The sequence below is a fragment of the Lampetra planeri genome, chromosome 15 (genome assembly GCF_965212315.1).
Source record: "Lampetra planeri chromosome 15, kcLamPlan1.2.h2, whole genome shotgun sequence".
Classification (NCBI taxonomy): Eukaryota; Metazoa; Chordata; class Hyperoartia; order Petromyzontiformes; family Petromyzontidae; genus Lampetra; species Lampetra planeri.
Genome location: NC_136121.1, coordinates 2,163,997 through 2,181,331, shown reverse-complemented (window position 1 = coordinate 2,181,331; position 17,335 = coordinate 2,163,997). Strand labels below are relative to the sequence as shown.

The 17,335-nt window shown below is 40.6% G+C and overlaps 1 protein-coding gene across 1 annotated transcript in view; it reads left to right on the top strand.

Moving 5' to 3' along the window:
- Positions 1-16,322, top strand: part of GLRB (glycine receptor beta) — a 197,276-nt gene extending 180,954 nt beyond the window's left edge. Inside the window, exon 11 of the mRNA XM_078600829.1 lies at positions 9,522-16,322. Within this exon, the coding sequence (XP_078456955.1) occupies positions 9,522-9,839 (318 nt within the window). The 3' untranslated portion in view covers positions 9,840-16,322. The remainder of the gene's footprint in view (positions 1-9,521) is intronic.
- The last annotated feature ends 1,013 nt before the right edge of the window (positions 16,323-17,335 follow it).

Sequence of the window (17,335 nt, the reverse complement as noted above, 5' to 3'; positions counted from 1 at the left end):
TCCAGCTCAGACCCCGCTTGCTTGCCCATCGCCACGTAAATAACTTCTTGTTGCAACAGCTCTCTCGCTGGTTCAGCAGTTCCACTGCTGTATTATTTTTTCCGCCTGAGGACGACCGCTTGTGTTGTGATCGAAACGTCGTGATATATATGTTTTAATTTTATAATTCCTGCAGTCATGAAAGCTTCAAATTAAGATTATACAGTATATGTTGTCTACAAATTTATGGAAAAGAAAATCTCAATTGGGCTCTCATACTGTTTTAATAAACGTGATTTAACATCTGCAAATCATCTCTTCACTATGCTGAAGTAAATATATATTTAAATATATTAAAAAATTCAGTGACTATCAAGTATCCTGGCAATGGTATCCAAATGATGTAATACATGATTATTTACATGTGCTTTGGCTTTGTCTCTAAGCTCAAGGATTTTGAAGATCATAGGAGTGTGCTAATGTTCCGTGAGGTAATACAAACTACTTTTTGCATCCAGTGGCAGAACACGGGTTGCTTCGGGGGAAAAAAATATGTGCTCATTTTACTGGATAAATAAATAATCACCTCAGAACAAATTCATCACATTGCGCAATTAAGCAATTTAATGCTTATAGAATATCATGCACATATATTTTCACTAAGCTAACAGTTGTGAGTTCAAGGACAAAGATAAAACTCTAAAGTCAAGCTCATAACGAGACGAAATGCAAGCACTCTTCTCCATGGTCACATTAGCTATGTATCTGTGGTTATTTAGTTGGTTCATTGAAAGGTTAATTGAGTCACCAATGCAAGTATCAAAGTATTAATAGCTTGGGGCTGAGCAATTATATCTATGGGACCTTTTTGCCAGTATCAAAATGATGAAGAAGAAATATTGCAGAAAGGGTAAAGCCTATTGTAATAAAACCCATCCTCACCAGACTTCCATATGTTCCCACAGATAAATAACAGTGTAACAATTTTTATTATTTGCTCCTGGGTAGTAAGTGTTATTTCCTAATTGCTTATGCCTCAAAAGTACAGAAAATGGCTATTATTCCCCAAAAACCTTGCTTTTGTGACCAGGACAGTGATATTTTGAAATGTACCTATTTTAAATTAGAAAACTGGCGAATTTGTGTCTTTTCGTTCACGTAAAGTCAGAAAAAAACAACATATGAATTCAAATTAACATTTATTTATACTAAAGTAAAACAAATATTTCAAAAGACTTAGACACCAAGGCGCACTACCACAGGTGGGACTGGCCACAGCGGACCGAGTTCTCTGTGGGGAGGAACAACGTCAAGTGGCAGCCAATGGTGGACCCCCACCTGAATGTGCTGATGCCACCACTGCACGTCAAATTGGGCCTTATGAAACAATTTATCAGAGCTGTAGATAAGGAGTCGGCAGCCTACAAGTGCCTTCAAGACTTCTTCTCTAAGCTGTCTGAGGCAAAGGTCAAAGCCGGTGTCTTCGTCGGACCACAGATAAAGAAGATCCTGGAGTGCAATGCATTTCCCAAGAAGCTCACTCGTAAGGAGAAAGTGGCTTGGAACAGCTTTGTCGCAGTAGTTCATGGCTTCCTTGGCAATCAAAAGGTCGAAAACTGTGTGGAGCTTTTTGAGAATCTGGTGAAGAACTACGGCACAAAGGGCTGTAGGATGTCCCTCAAAGTCCATATCCTTGATGTTCATCTTGATAAATTCAAGGAGAACATGGGATCATACTCGGAGGAGCAAAGCGAGCGCTTCCACCAGGATATACTGGACTTTGAACGCCGCTACCAAGGACAGTATAACGATAACATGATGGGAGACGACATTTGGGGGCTGATTCGTGAAAGTGACTTACAGGTTAATCGTAAATCTCGAAAAACTATTCACTTATTCTATGGTTCTTTCGGTAAAGTCACGTAGATAGAAGAAAAAATAATAATAAAATAATATTTAAAATAAAGTGACTAAAAAAATAATAAAAAATATCACGACGGTTCGATCGCAACACAAGCGGTTGTCATCAGGAACAGAGAGGTTAGCCTCTGAGGGCAAGCTGTCGTAATTATTTTTACTTTAGTATAAATGCTATTGAAAAGTCGTGATATTTCCATAATTTTTTATTCACTTATTTTTATTATTTTATTTTTTTTGTCTACGTGACTTTTCCGAAAGAACCATAGAATATGAATTCCTGCAGTCACTAAAGTTTTAAGTCAAAACTACTCACTTATAAATATTTTGTAGTCATTTTTGTATTACTTTAGTATAAATACATGTTAATTTTGATTCGTATGTTGTTTTTTTATGACTTATTGTGAACGAAAAGACACACATTCGCCAGTTTTCTCATTGAAAATAGATACATTTATAAATATCACTGTCCTGGTCACAAAAGCAAAGTTTGTGGGGAATAATAGCCATTTTCTATACTTTTTAGGCATAAGCAATTAAGAAATAACACTTACTACCCAGGAACAAAAATCGTGTTACATAGTGTAATCACTTGCAGTGAAAGCAATTTTCGAGTGACAATGAAGGTGTGTCGTGAACTAGTGATTTGAGATGCAAGGCAGAGAGTTCTTCCGGGCAACTGTATTGGAACATTGCATTTCAAGTGGAATCTGTCAAAAATAAATTGCACCATTTCATCAAATCCGATTTCAAGCCACGTATTGTTTTGATCACCTATTGTGAACAGGACGTGATTCACATCCAACGCTAGGGCTTTTGGACAAGAGTCGCCAATCAGAACATGTCAAAAAAAGTTCTGTTATATATCACCTGCATATGAACATATTGGCAGTACACCGGTGGTGCACGGTATATATATAAAAAAGGAAAATTTTCGCAAATTTTTTTCCCCCCGCGATTCACAACCCCAGTCCGAAAATCTTGAGCGGTGGCAGTGGTTCTCGTGATGTCAACGCAGTCGGAAGACGAATGTCAATTGAAATTTTTATTTGTTTTATGCTGCACCTTTGTACCGCCAATATGTCCATAAATTGTTAGCTGCATTGTTGCTGAATCGCATGTAACTAGGTTGCCTTGTGGGCATGCCGACAATGACAGTCGGCCAAAGCTTCCTCCTCATCTGTTCAGAGTGTCACCGGGCTTCAGCTGACGTCACCTTTCACCCGAGAGCAATGGAGGGGCGCAGGATGTTCGTTGAGTTTATTTTGATTTGTTACACGGATGATCCCGTTTAGCCAGCTGCCAGGCTCATTTTACACGGGAGATCCGTGGTGCATGAGCACACCAGCAGCAATAATAGACAAAGGAGGGTGGCACACATCATTAGTAACGCTAAAACTATAAGCTGAACTATGTTTCATTTTTGGCAGGTAAGGCCCACTGAGCTATACAGCTCATTTTCAGAAGCAACTTGGCAACACATAATAGCCTAACGAAATTGTTTTTAACGTGTACATCTATTGAAGCCAAATGTATGTCGAATCGAAATGTGGAGGGAAAATGGTAGAACCCTGAGGAAAATTAATACGACCAGGGTCAGGATTGAATCTATGCCGTCCTGTATACCAGGCAAGGTCGTTAACATCTCACCACCATGAGGGTGGCTGCACAAAGGCAGCCACCTTCATGGGTACTTATCCGAAACATCTTTGCTTTGTTCCCTGGCTACACCAGAGCCCTGTAGGCAGGACCGGATTAAGGCATGGGCTTTAGGGGCTGCAGCCCAGGGGCCTCGGAAAGCTGGAGGGCCTCCAGAGATTAAGTGAAAAGTTATTTAATTTGTGAATGCTGAATTTTATATGTTGTTAGCCTTGTAAAAAATATTGTATTTTTTATTTCACTTTGTTTTCCTTTTGAAAATATTACTGGGGGCCTCACAATACCTGTAGCCCAGGGGCCTACAAAATCTTAATCCGGCCCTGCCTGTAGGATAAGATTTTCTGAAATTCCAGCTCTCACGGCCTACTACGTGCACGATTCACCGTTTACCAATCTTATTTGTTCATTTTAACATGTGCCTTTGCGACCAATATTATCTATAAGACGGGTTTTTTTGGGTTAGATCGCGTAAATATAAATTTGTTGTTAACCCGCCACCACTCAACACAGCCAATTAGTAAGGTTTGTCACATAAACAAAACATGCTAATTCGTTACTATTTCAGCACACCGGTTTGTTGGAGAGTAAACCCACAACATCTACAATAATAATTACATGTTCAAATCGTTTCTTCTCAAATGCAAATTCAAACATTACACAATGGCACTTGACGTGGAGAGTGCTCATTAAAATTAAGATCACTGTCTGAATAATTCAACTTAAGATCTGTATCCTAACTCTTTTGTCTCTTGGCACATGTTTACCACTCATAAGGCTCACACAGGATAAGAACACTTTTTTCACATTTTAATGGATAAGAGGACTTGCATTAGGGAAAGCGCGATATGTGGGGTAATGTTCACTTTGTTTTTGTAAATATCCCATGCTTCTGGTCCATACGCCATAGCAGAGCAGGTAACATACACTGATTCAAAACCTTCTTTGGACAGATTAGAGAAATGCAATTGGTAAGATAACTCAATGGAGGTATAATTATAAAAAAATGTAATTTTGCATTTTTGCCATTTATGTGAATTCTGAAGTGTTACATCAATGCATTCAGCTGGATATATGTATCAATACCCATGACACATTGCAAGTAGTATTGTATTTTATTTGAGGCATATTATTACAAATGCTATACTGATGCAATGCTGTGTGTTGTAGAAAACTTACCATACATTCAATACGCTTATATTTCCCACACCCATATCTGCTGTGCTTCATGGAATACACCATTGTGCACCACAGTGAATTTACCAGTAAAGCCAATGTCTGCACTTCTACATTTCCAAGGTACCTATCTCTACTTGCAGACACAATCCAGGACCAATTGCATGGTTTTTCAACCCAAAACAGTGAAACCGTAATGAGCAAATCATTGCTTATCTGGGTCATTGGGTTAAAAGGCGTAGGGAAAATGTTTCATTCATTTTAGTCCCAGGCAACAATAAACATAACCGCACCTCTCCACACCAGGCCGAGTGTTAATTCGGTGCACTGTCGTTCCATATGCCCGTTTTCCCCCATTATAGATTATGTGGCCACGTGCAAAAAAATATCATGTGGGGCTCAGATCTGCTCCTGTGCCAATGTTGGGATTCTGTTGCATTTGGCAGGTGCTGGTGCTTCCATAGGTTGACTACTGCCGACACATTGAAGGTTCTAGTTCACAACCTTCCCAAAAAATGCTTACACTCTTCAATAGTTTGAATCAATTAATCTAATTGGCAATGGGTGTCCCTTTGGTCGATTCATCCTCAAGTCCGTACCCGTGCTTGCGCAGGCATAGTTGAGGGTTATAAACTCACTAAAGGTTCAACGTTTAATTGTATGGGTTATTGGTGCAAAGTCTGTTAGTAAGCACCTGTCTCCCCATTCTAATTGTTGACACACAGTGCCAAGTACTCATCATAAGCTTGGCCAATCTATTAAAACTATTTAAACTAAACTATTTTTTTTTATTTTAACAGGTAAGGCCCACTGAGCTATTTAGCTATTTTTTAGAAGCCATCAAACCACAAATGATCGCCCAATGAAGTGGCGTATTATGTGAAAATGTATAATAGCCAAATGCTCGTAACGCATGTTTCTACATGTGGAGGGAAAACCGGAGGACCTGGAGAAAAATCCGAGCGGCCACGGGGAGAACATGCAAACTCCAAATATACAGGTGTCAGGTTCGAGATCGAACCCACGATCTCCTGTATACCAGGCGAGGTAGTTAACATCTCGCCACCATGGTGCATCGAAGGGAGGTGACAGGCCACATTCAAATACCAATTGTTGCTGGTGTTTTGCATGATCAGAAATTTAACTTGGGCTGCTTAAATCGCACTTAAACCACTACAACCACAGTTCCCTTTTGAAATAACCCATACAATCATTGTATAATCATAAATATCCCACAAAACCACTTCAACGTTAATTCAGGAATATTATAAATGGTTATGGATGCATATGTCGAACACCAATCAATAAAGCATGGATTAATATATTGTTCATGTTTATGTATACAGTATGCATACTGGCATTTTCCCCTTTTATGATACAATTCATCCTGAGTTCAATACAACATAAATCATTGTCATTGTTTACGTTGGCGAATCCCACTGAAAATGCCTGGTTTGAACTCTTGAAGTCATACTAACTCTGGCCCCAACTGATATTGTGATGTGTATTGAGTGGAACTTTTACAGATATATCATTCACAACGCATGTTTTTTTTCTATAATCGCCACCCATTTTCCCCGACCTTTCCTATAAACACCCTGTTCCGTGTAATATTGATTTGTCTTCTTCATTCTTCAAAAACATATTTCAGTGAGGCATGGATATTTTTATTTGGGTCTAGGTTCGAATCTGGGCAACTGCTCTCTTCAAGGTGCAACAGATAAGCGTTCATACATTTCTTGAATTGAGCGAGGTTATTATAATTATTGTGGAAAAGGAGGCAATCGGAAAGGATTCCAAACTGGAGGACTGTGAGAAAATGAATAAGAATTAGAAGTGCTGTGACCTCCAGTGCGGTGGATGAGCACAGTGTGGGATTTATCGTGCTCGCTTTGGCAAGTGCTCACTTACAGTGCTAACCCCTACGCTTTGAGCAATCAGCTGCACCACTCAGTTAACTGAAACTCAATGTATAATCATACATACATATGCGGGGGAAGGACAACAAACTAATCATGTAGGTATGTATTTGCAACCGGTTGTGAGCAATTGCACAAGCGGTTGCTTACAGCAGAGATAGACTTTACTTTTCCAGCGGGCATCTACTCAGCAATTTGTTGTGAAAATAAAAGCAGGATGCTCGGTGACACGGGTTGTCTTTGCCTGCACGTTTTTGAACGATGATTGGTTGTTTAAATCCCGCCTACACCCTTTAAATTTCGATTTAAAGCTTTCGTGACTGCAGGGATTCATCTTCTTGGTTCTTTCGGTAAAGTCACGTAGAAGGGAAGTAATAAAATAATAAAAATAAAACATAATAAAATAAAATAATTCTCACGACGTTTCGGCTACAACGCAAGCAGCCGTCTTCAGGTGAAGAATGAGACACTGCCAAGCTAGGAGCTTATATATAAGCTGGGTTGGAGGTGGAAGAAGAGCGCCTTAACATAAAGAATGTGCATATCAAGAGGAATTTACCATATTCATGGGAAATGCGTAGGAGGTGGGCGGGGGGGTTTCAAAGTCATATTATGCCCATGCATTATGCAGGATCAGCAGCACCAAAGGGAGGGTGCAGGGAGTAGCATTAACAAAGTAAAGGAATGTTAATAGTATGTAGCTGCAGTTACTAAACAACCACGTAGAAAACTAAAGTATAAACTACATAAAAAACTAAAGTATAAACTGCATAGCATCATCAGTATACTTACTATACTCTACAATAAGCTGAGTTACTAACAGCAAGTAATAAATTACAATTCTACGTCGTAAAAATTATATAATATGCTTCCATCTAAACGTTATTCTCTTACATCACGCGAGCATACACCGTACTATATACTGCCATAGACAAACCCAACATTAAATTATATACTGTATTGCTATAAACCATCGTTGAGTAGTTCTTGGATTTTGTTGTTGTATTCTGTTTTGTCCATGATGACAGTGGCATTGCCTTTGTCGGCTGAGGGGATGACAATGTCATCCCTCTTTTTTAATTGAGCTAATTCAAAACGCTCATCTTTGCTGATGTTGCTAGCTGGCATCTTAGCGCTAAGCCATCACTCCAACCATCAAGAAGGATCCTGTTGAGGAGCCTTTCAAGACCATCACCTTACCCTACATTGCTGGGGTCACAAAAAGATCTCCAAAATCCTGATTAAACACAAGATCCAGGTCCGATTCAACACAGTACATAAAATCCGTGATCTGGTCCCGTCTGTAAAAGATGTGGTTCCAGACATACAGTACCCTGGCGTCTACAAACTAAGTTGCCTCTGTGGTAGCAGTTACATTGGGGAAACCAAACGACATGTCTCGGACCGCATCCGTGAACATAAAGCAGACCTGAAACACGGTAGGACAAACACCTCAGCCGTGGCAGATCACTGTTACAACTCAGTGGGCTCACATGACATTGACTTCTCCAAGACAGAGGTTCTCTGCAAGCCATCTGGCTATCATGACAGATTCGTTCATGAGGCGATCGACATATACAAACACAGAGACAATTTCAACCGAGAAGATGGATTCTGGCTTAGCAATCATTGGAAGGACGTAATAAACCATTTCGATACACATTAGGGTGGGTAGAATAATACATAGTGTTATATTAAAATGTATAAGGTGGTTTATAGCAATACAGTATATAATTTAATGTTGGGTTTGTCTATGGCAGTATATAGTACGGTGTATGCTCGCGTGATGTAAGAGAATAAAGTTTAGATGGAAGCATATTATATAATTTTTACGATGTAGAATTGTAATGTATTACTTGCTGTTAGTAACTCAGCTTATTGTAGAGTATAGTAAGTATACTGATGATGCTATGCAGTTTATACTTTAGTTTTTTATGTAGTTTATACTTTAGTTTTCTACGTGGTTGTTTAGTAACTGCAGCTACATACTATTAACATTCCTTTCCTTTGTTAATGCTACTCCCTGCACCCTCCCTTTGGTGCTGCTGATCCTGCATAATGTATGGGCATAATATGACTTTGAAACCCCCCCTCCCACCTCCTACGCATTTCCCATGAATATGCTAAATTCCTCTTGATATGCACATTCTTTTTGTTAAGGCGCTCTTCTTCCACCACCAACCCAGCTTATATATAAGCTCCTAGCTTGGCAGTGTCTCATTCTTCACCTGAAGACGGCTGCTTGCGTTGTAGCCGAAACGTCGTGAGAATTATTTTATTTTATTATGTTTTATTTGTATTATTTTATTACTTCCCTTCTACGTGACTTTACCGAAAGAACCAAGAAGATACACCCTTTAAGTTTGAAAATATTACACAGTAAGGTGAATACATTGCAAACCATAATTACATGGTATTTTTTAACAATGAATCTGTGACCGGACTGAGCCTGCAAACGTTATACCCCTGGCAAACTTGGTTTAACCTGAGGTGCCACGGTGGCAATATGCTAACTACCTTGCCTGGTATACAGGAGGTTGTGGGTTTGATCCTGATCCTGACCCTGACGCCTATATATTTGGAGTGTGCATGTTTTCCCCTGGTCGTGTGGATTTTTATCCGGTTCCTCCAGTTTTTCTCTCCACATTTATAAACATGCGTTTAGAGTATTTGGCTGCTATACATTTCCACATGATCAACCACTTCGATGGGCTATCATTTGTGGCCAGGTTGCTTCAGATAAAGAGCTATATAGCTCAGTGGGCTTCAGCTGGTAGAATACAACAAAAATCATAGTTAACTCCTCGCTCAGAAGTGGACAAAGCAGCTGTGCTGGTAATGAGGTTGAAATTCCGCTTGTGCGCGCGCGAGCAGGGAGGAGACTCGCGGTGCAAGCGCGTGTGCCAGTCTCGCTCGGACCTGCGCATGGGCGACTTCAGCATCGTGGGCAGCTTGCCGCAGGACTTCGACCTCACCAACTACGACTGCTACGGCAAGCCAGTGGAGGGGCTGGCCACGCGGCCCAACGGCAGCATGCGTGGCGGCGGTAGCGGCGGCAAGAACGCCAAAAAGCCTTCGCCACCCAAGGCGGTTATCCCGATGGAGGCCAAGCGCGTGGACCATTACGCCCGCGCTCTTTTCCCCTTCTGCTTTTTCTTCTTCAACATAATCTACTGGTCCGTGTACCTTTGATGGTGGGCCAGCTCGGGTGTACGTTGGTTTTTTAAGGGTTTTATTTTTTAGATGAGGTGGATGTGAAGGAAGGCAAAGGCAAATCCTTTCACCTAACGTCCCACCGTTATTGCCAGTCCCTTAAAAGTACTGTGACGGTAAATAATGGGGCTGAGATGGAGTCGCAACATTTGGTGTTTGTGTGAAACAGCTCTGTTAACCTTGCCTCCACCAATGAGATGATTGTACAGGAACATTGGGGATCTTTAAAAAAAAAAATGACCGTAGCAACATTGACTCATTCTTAAATTACTCATGACTAATTCTGCAGGGTTTTTACGAATACAAAATGACAGAAAAATGCATTTTATACTTGCACACATCTGTAAAACAGTATATTTATATAATACACACACACGCATATTGCATACAATCCATATGAGGTATATATACGTGTATACAACACAAAGTATATATTAACTTACATATATATGTGATTGTATGCAACACACTGAAGTATTTCTCCAAAGGTGAAAGGGTTGTGGCTTTGTTTCCCTTCAATGACATACCAGATTAGGCGTACACCTCCGCACAAAGATGGACGAGACTCGCACTCGAGAAGCAGAATTGAGTTACCAGCTATCGTCATAAAACATCAGGGCTAATTTAATGACACCAGACTACACGTCAGCTTAACAAGAAGCTCCCATGGCAATTGCATAAGGAATTTGACAGAAAACAACATAAAAACAAATATAAGCAGAATCAAACTCTTTCTGATTGTTTCTTATGTATACCACAGCCTCTCATTATTCGAATCAGTCAGAGGTAACAAGCCCCATGGAGACTTATAGATGCACACTCGTTGTTTACATGGTAAAGCAAGCCATGTCAAGTTTATAAAATATATTTATATATTATGACCAATATTCTTGGGTCTTTCGGTAAAGTCACGTAGATTTTTTTTTTTAAACGACGTTTCGATCGCAACACAAGCAATCGTCATCAGGAGAAAGAAAAAAATAGCGGGAAAGCTGCTGAGGCAGGATGTTTTGAACCTATTGACGTGACTTTACCGAAAGACCCAAGAATATGAATTCCTACAGTCACGAAAGCTTTAAGTCAAAATATTATGACCAAGTTGAGAAAAAAGCAGTTCGGTTTTTGGATATAACCTATTTTCAGTCAATTACATTTACATCACTCAAATCTGGGTTACAGCGATGTTGTGAGAGTAACCCAACATTTGAAGGATGCACAGTGACAAGGGGAAATTATTTTGTTTCAGTGTCTTAATCAGTGTTGATATAAAAGTCACCCGTTTACAGTGAGTTTTCGTTAAAAAGCACAAGAGCCAAGCTCGGTTGTCTAGTATACTCGCCACATGACACTGCATGCCGACTTCCGATGATTGCAGTCACAGTGCATGCAGTGCGAATGCTACAAAATAACACAAGGTCATTGCCTTTAACCGCAGACACGACCATCTCGCTATGCGGCCACACTGGCTGGTGACCACGTTCGTCAAGCGGGGATAGTTGACCCCCACCCCCTCAGTAACAGACCAGCTTCACTGATTTTGCTGGGGGGTAATTGGCAAAGCATTGTAGCAAAGTTTTGCGGCCATGAGGTCGAATTCACGGATGGAATTGCGCCCGCTCGAAGCAAAACACCAATCAATCCATTGAGATGATGGTACGTAAGCTGTGCTCCACTATAAACCGAACCAATGATCAAACCGCAGGTATCTATATAAATGTATAGATGATTTCCAGTGCCCTTTCTATTATCGATATGCTTTAAGTTATGAGAAGTTTAAAGGGTAGGTGCATTAGATTTAGTTGTGATGTATCCCCTTTTTTACCAGCTGAGTTGAGGTTTCATCAGTTGGCGATGTCAGTTTTGTTCACCTCGAAGCTGCTGTATTAGTTTTTTCAGATGGATCTCACCATTTGTGAAACCTCTGTTATCATTGTGCGAGTAGGATAGCAGGCCAGTACTGTGCTGATGACCCCTAATGAGGTAGAACCAGCATACTTTTTTTCTTCCAATGTCTCAAATATTCAATTTAATATATATATATATACTTTGAATGTTTTAGGCTGGTGGCTAAAGTTGTGGTACATATACGGTGTAGAGTATATGCGATTTTGATGACACTTGCATGCTATCGTGGCCACAATTTTAGCTCTGCATTGTTTATTTCACCATCTTTGTCACCGGGCCTGCTCATGTAATTGCTGGCTTAGGGAGTTCTTCTCCCTCGATAAATTGTAGGGGTGGGGGGGGGGATTGTTGTTCCTCAGAATCTTGCCAATTGGACAATGGCTCAAACATCACCGCCGTGGGTGGGTGACCTTTAGGTCGAAGAGCAGGTGGACGGTGGCTGTTGGGCACTCGCGTGCTGCCTGTAAGGAACCCTTTCCAGTGGTGTTCACTCCGTAGAACAGTCAAGAGCGACTCGTGACAAGGACATCGCAATAGGAATTATTAAATGTGCGTTACAGGGAAATGGGCATGCTCAGCAATTTGATATAAGCCATTTAATTCTTACTATAACCCATTCACTTGCTGGTATATGTACAGTAATTAAAGAATTTATATTCAAAATACGATTATTTCTATAAAATATTGCAACAACCCATAAATCAGACATACTGTATAGTCCTCCATTTCTGCTTTCATTGCTTAATTTTTAATCAAATTAGAGTAGATTGTGTTTGTAAATGCATTTCTGGAAAGTATTGCTGATATTTTTAATTTGACAATCACATTAAATTACACTTGTCAAATGAATACTAATAATAACAACAGTCCTGGCTAGGTGAACGAATGTAATATATTAGATGATGTTTATCATATTCAGATTATTAGATAATCTAGATGAGTAAGATGCGCCCTAAACTCGCTCCCAGTGTTCATGATGAAGTTGTACAAATATGGTCATACACACATACCGACTGGATTGTAAGACTTATGCCAACTGTTGCTTTACAATACTGGGACAAGAGTGCAACTTAATAATCCAGAAAATATGGTGACTAATGTCTTGGAAGCTCGTATCAGTAATAAGAATGTGTGCCAATTGTTGAGGCAGGTAATGAACTGCTATATCTTTATGCAGAAAAGACTTGTTAAATGGTTACATTCAGCTAACAGGAAATTACAGGAAATTGATATCGATGTTTTTGCAGGAGCTCTGTTGAATGGAACATACGAAAACGGGCGGGCATATGAGAACTTAAACTATGAGCTAGAGTTGTGCATTTTAACGTGTGATTAACCGCACACTGCGAGCGTACACCACAACTACATTTAACACCTTTCACACCGTTTCCCACAACCACAAACTATGGTGAGTAGCAAAGCCCTCTTCCAGGCACTTAGCTTGGACAGCCCACTCAGACGAATGCTACTCCTGTGTATTTACTTTGTGCAATGAGTAAAGCGACGAAAGTCAGGTCTGAGATATATTTGTTTGCATCAACACCGCATTCTATTTCTCCACACAATCAGCACAGATGTATTTTGGTTGGTCCTTGAGCTATGGCTGCTTTCACAGCCACTTCACTGGCAAACCACCTTTCATGTCCCACTTGGGCCCTGCTGGCGTAATACTATCAAGATCCACGCCATGCAGAGATTCTCTCGGATTTCCAAACACGTGGGAGTTCAAAGGGGCTACATTTGGGATGTATGCTGGATGCGTCAGATTATCCCATCCAAGCTTTCCTAACAATTTCAGCGTTGCACGTGCAGAGTGTGAGCACTCAAAGTTCATGCTGACATATCGCTTCCCTTTTCCGAGAGTCCACAGTGTTTTTAAAGAATGTCGGACTTCTTTATGTCTACAGGTTACAAGGTGAAGCACTGGTGACTTAATTTGCTGCCAAGTAACTGTTATCAGACACTTCATGGCCCCCCAAAAATTTGCATTTGTATATTAAATCCTACTCTGGGCGCCATGGTAGCAAGATGTTAACTACCTCACCCGGTATATAGGAGGCCGTGGGTTCAATTTGGATCCTGAAACCTGTATATTTGGAGTTTGCATTTTCTTCCCGTGGTTGGATTTTTCTCCGGGTCCTCCTGTTTTCCTCCACATTTATAAACGTGCGTTTAGAGTATTTAGCTGCTATAAATTTCTACCTAATATGCCACTTCGTTGAGCTATAATTTGTGGTCAGTTCGCTTCTGAAAAAAAGCTATATATCTCAGTGGGCTTTACCTGGTATAGCTCAATGAAGTGGCTTATCACGTGGACATTTATAGCGGCCATATAGTCAAAACCCATGTTCTATGGTTCTTTCGGTAAAGTCAAGTAGATAGAAAAAAATAAAACCCATATTTCTAAATGTGGAGGGAAAAATCCGCTCGACCACGGGGAGAACGTGCAAACTCCAAATATGCAGGCTTCAGGGTCGGGCTTAAACCCACGATCTCCTGTATAGCAGGCGAAGTAGTTAACATCTCTCCACTGTGGCACTCTATGCTCGTCGTGATCGTAAATGTGTCCATGATTTATATATTCACAACTATATTGTAGCTTCATACTTTGATAACTTCAAATTGTCTCAAAGGATAATATGTGAATAATAGCTAACTGTTCTTCTTATGTGCAGTTATAGAAGAGCAAGACTCCATATTTTATTGTGTGATAATGTGTGCATTTCGGTGAACGTTTCTGGAAAGAGAAAACATTGAGTACAAGGGCCACGTCCCATTAATTAAACAATGTTTTACTGATATTGCACTGGCATCGGATACATCACTATGAAACTTGTTGTATTACAACCCTCACATTGAAGCCATACACACATACTCTACAATGACAAATTATTTCCCAGGTGTAGCCCTGTAGACTGCTACAAAGACCAAGATCACCCATTTGACCACAATGTTGGGCAGTTGATACGAGAAAGTTCCCATAAAAATTGGCATGACACATATACTGTTGGTTTACACACGTCGCCATATATATTTCAGATTAAGCTTACCTATGGGAGCCCCTGTACATGTTTATATACCACTCGCTAATATGTACAACCAACTATTAAACCTACATCTTGAGAGTCATGACTCTTTATATAAACAACAGCATCCCTCTCTCTTAAACACAGAGCACGTTGCCTTCTAAAGTGTGGGGCAAGCGATTTGGTGAGCACCTTGTTTGTATGTTGAACTTCTTTCGCACCGTACGTAGCCAACCGTGCTAATCGTAGGTGTCGGGGAAGGACGACAAAGGCTTAAGGTTGGCATTGCAGGCATGCATAGTTCCATGGCCGGCTCCATTTCTCTGCAGTGCTGACGTTTACAGACCGGCAATAGGCACTCACTTGAGGCAGAGTTGACCTGGTGAAGACGGAGCCCATGTTACCTGATAAATGAGATGCCAACGTTGTTATACATAGTTCTAGCCGAAACTGCCTTCAATCACATACATACATATGTATACAAGGCACAGATAAACATTTGCATCGTAATAATATGTTACGAAAAAGGTAAACAGCCCACAGGTATTGGTAACGCTGAAATGTCTGTTCTGTTAGGCCAAAAGCAGCCTGAATGCAGAGTTGTAAAACATTTCACAGCAGAAGGCAGGCACTACTTCTCACAGAGGTGGGTTGCTTTTGGGATATGCCCACTTCTACTGCAAATGTTTAACTTCTATTGTAGAATGTATTGTGTGTGATAAACCGTAGCACAGACCTTTAAAGTGTTGCTGTGCGATGGACTGCAGCGTGTATCCTCGATTGCCAACACGGTTGTTGGGACAAACACCGTCTGCCAATAAACCACTTGATATACAGCTGCAGCTCATTAAGGGTGTCTATTAGCGTTGGGGAACCCATAATTTGTACAGCATTGACCCATAGACGGTGATTACAGTAAATATTAAAGTATTAAATTGCAATTAGTATGCATGCCACAGTCGTATTTTTCAAGTGTGAGTTTAGATGTAATATGAACACACTTGTAAAATTCATCCAGTGTATGAACCGGTGTATGTGTGCTCAGCTAAGCAGCTCGATGACGCTTCGATTCAGCTTTAGGGAATTCGGCACAGCGATTGATTGCAACGAGTAGAATTATCTTTGGATGTGGCAACAAATATCTAACGGAAGTGACAACAAACAAAATCACAGCGACGACTGGCAGATTGTGGCAGGGCTTTAATTTCTCATGGAATCTATTCCTGGGCCACACCCCTCAAGCCCTCCCCCCCAAAGCCTGGCCCCCTCCCCTCCCCTCTACCATTCAAAAGCAGGCGAGGGAGCGGGCAGTCATATATTCAGAGCTTAGCCCCGGACAGCTCCCACTGAAATAAAGCCCTGTGATTTGCAGTTGACGAGGTTAGATTTCTTACGGTTCACTTTTTGCATTGTTGCAAATGCCGTGTTTTATTTGACTATCCGTGTGTGTATGTATGCTGAAATCTTATTTGCAGCAATTGCTCAGCCAACTTGTTTGCAAGTTAAATTAAAACATGACGTTAAAATGCAACAGTGTTTGTTATGTATAATCTGATCGATTGTAACACGATTGAATGGATACAAAATCATGAAACACTCATCACACTACAATTAGTTGACATCATTTTAGCAATTCTAAGTGAATACGATTGTTTGTACTTTAAAATGTTCGAATTATAAATCGCTTCCCTTGAAGAGGTCACATAATTGGGTTGCCGCTCAAATTTAGTTCGACATTTCGTTCTTGTAAACTTTCAAATTAACATTTACGTGACTTTACCGAAAGAACCAAGCAATATGCATTCCGGCAGCCACGAAAGTTTTAAGTCTAAAATTAATATTTTTATTCACACAAAGTTGGGTTTTCACAAAGAGACTTTGTGTAGTAACATTCTGCCCTCTGGTTGGCTGCTCGGCGTGTGCGACGGGGATCATTAACATAATTTTTATACTTATCACCATCGCACAGGCTGGCTGGCCGCTTGCTGAGCGTTACCTCACGTGTTAATGACTTGTAAACGTGATGATGCAAACTTGTAATAATAAAATAAAGGCGAGACACCAAATCCGTGCAATAATTAATAATCATGGGCTGAAAATGCAACATTATTTGCAACTCTCCGCCGGAACGCGTTATGGCCAATCCCTGCCTTACGAACGGGTTCCGTTCCTAAGGCTCATTAATTAGTAGAACTGATCGTAAGTCGACACCCTGATTGGACGAAAAGCCCCATTTACGACAACACGGAGATAACAAATTCCGTGAAGAAAAAAATATGTTTAAAGACAACTTGAAAAAAGAACCGCCGAACTATTAGGTTTGGCGGGGCGATCCTCCGCCAGCTCCAATGAGTCCTCACGTCACCGCTGGTAGTGTGTGTGTATGTATGTGTCCTGGCAAGGATTATTCAACATCGCCTTGCTAGGCACACTGAGGAGAGGCTTGCAGAGCCTCAATGTGGTTTTAGGAAAGGGCGGTCCTGCACAGATGCCATATTTTCTGTCTGTTTGCTAGAGCAGAGGTTAGTGAATTCCAACAAGACC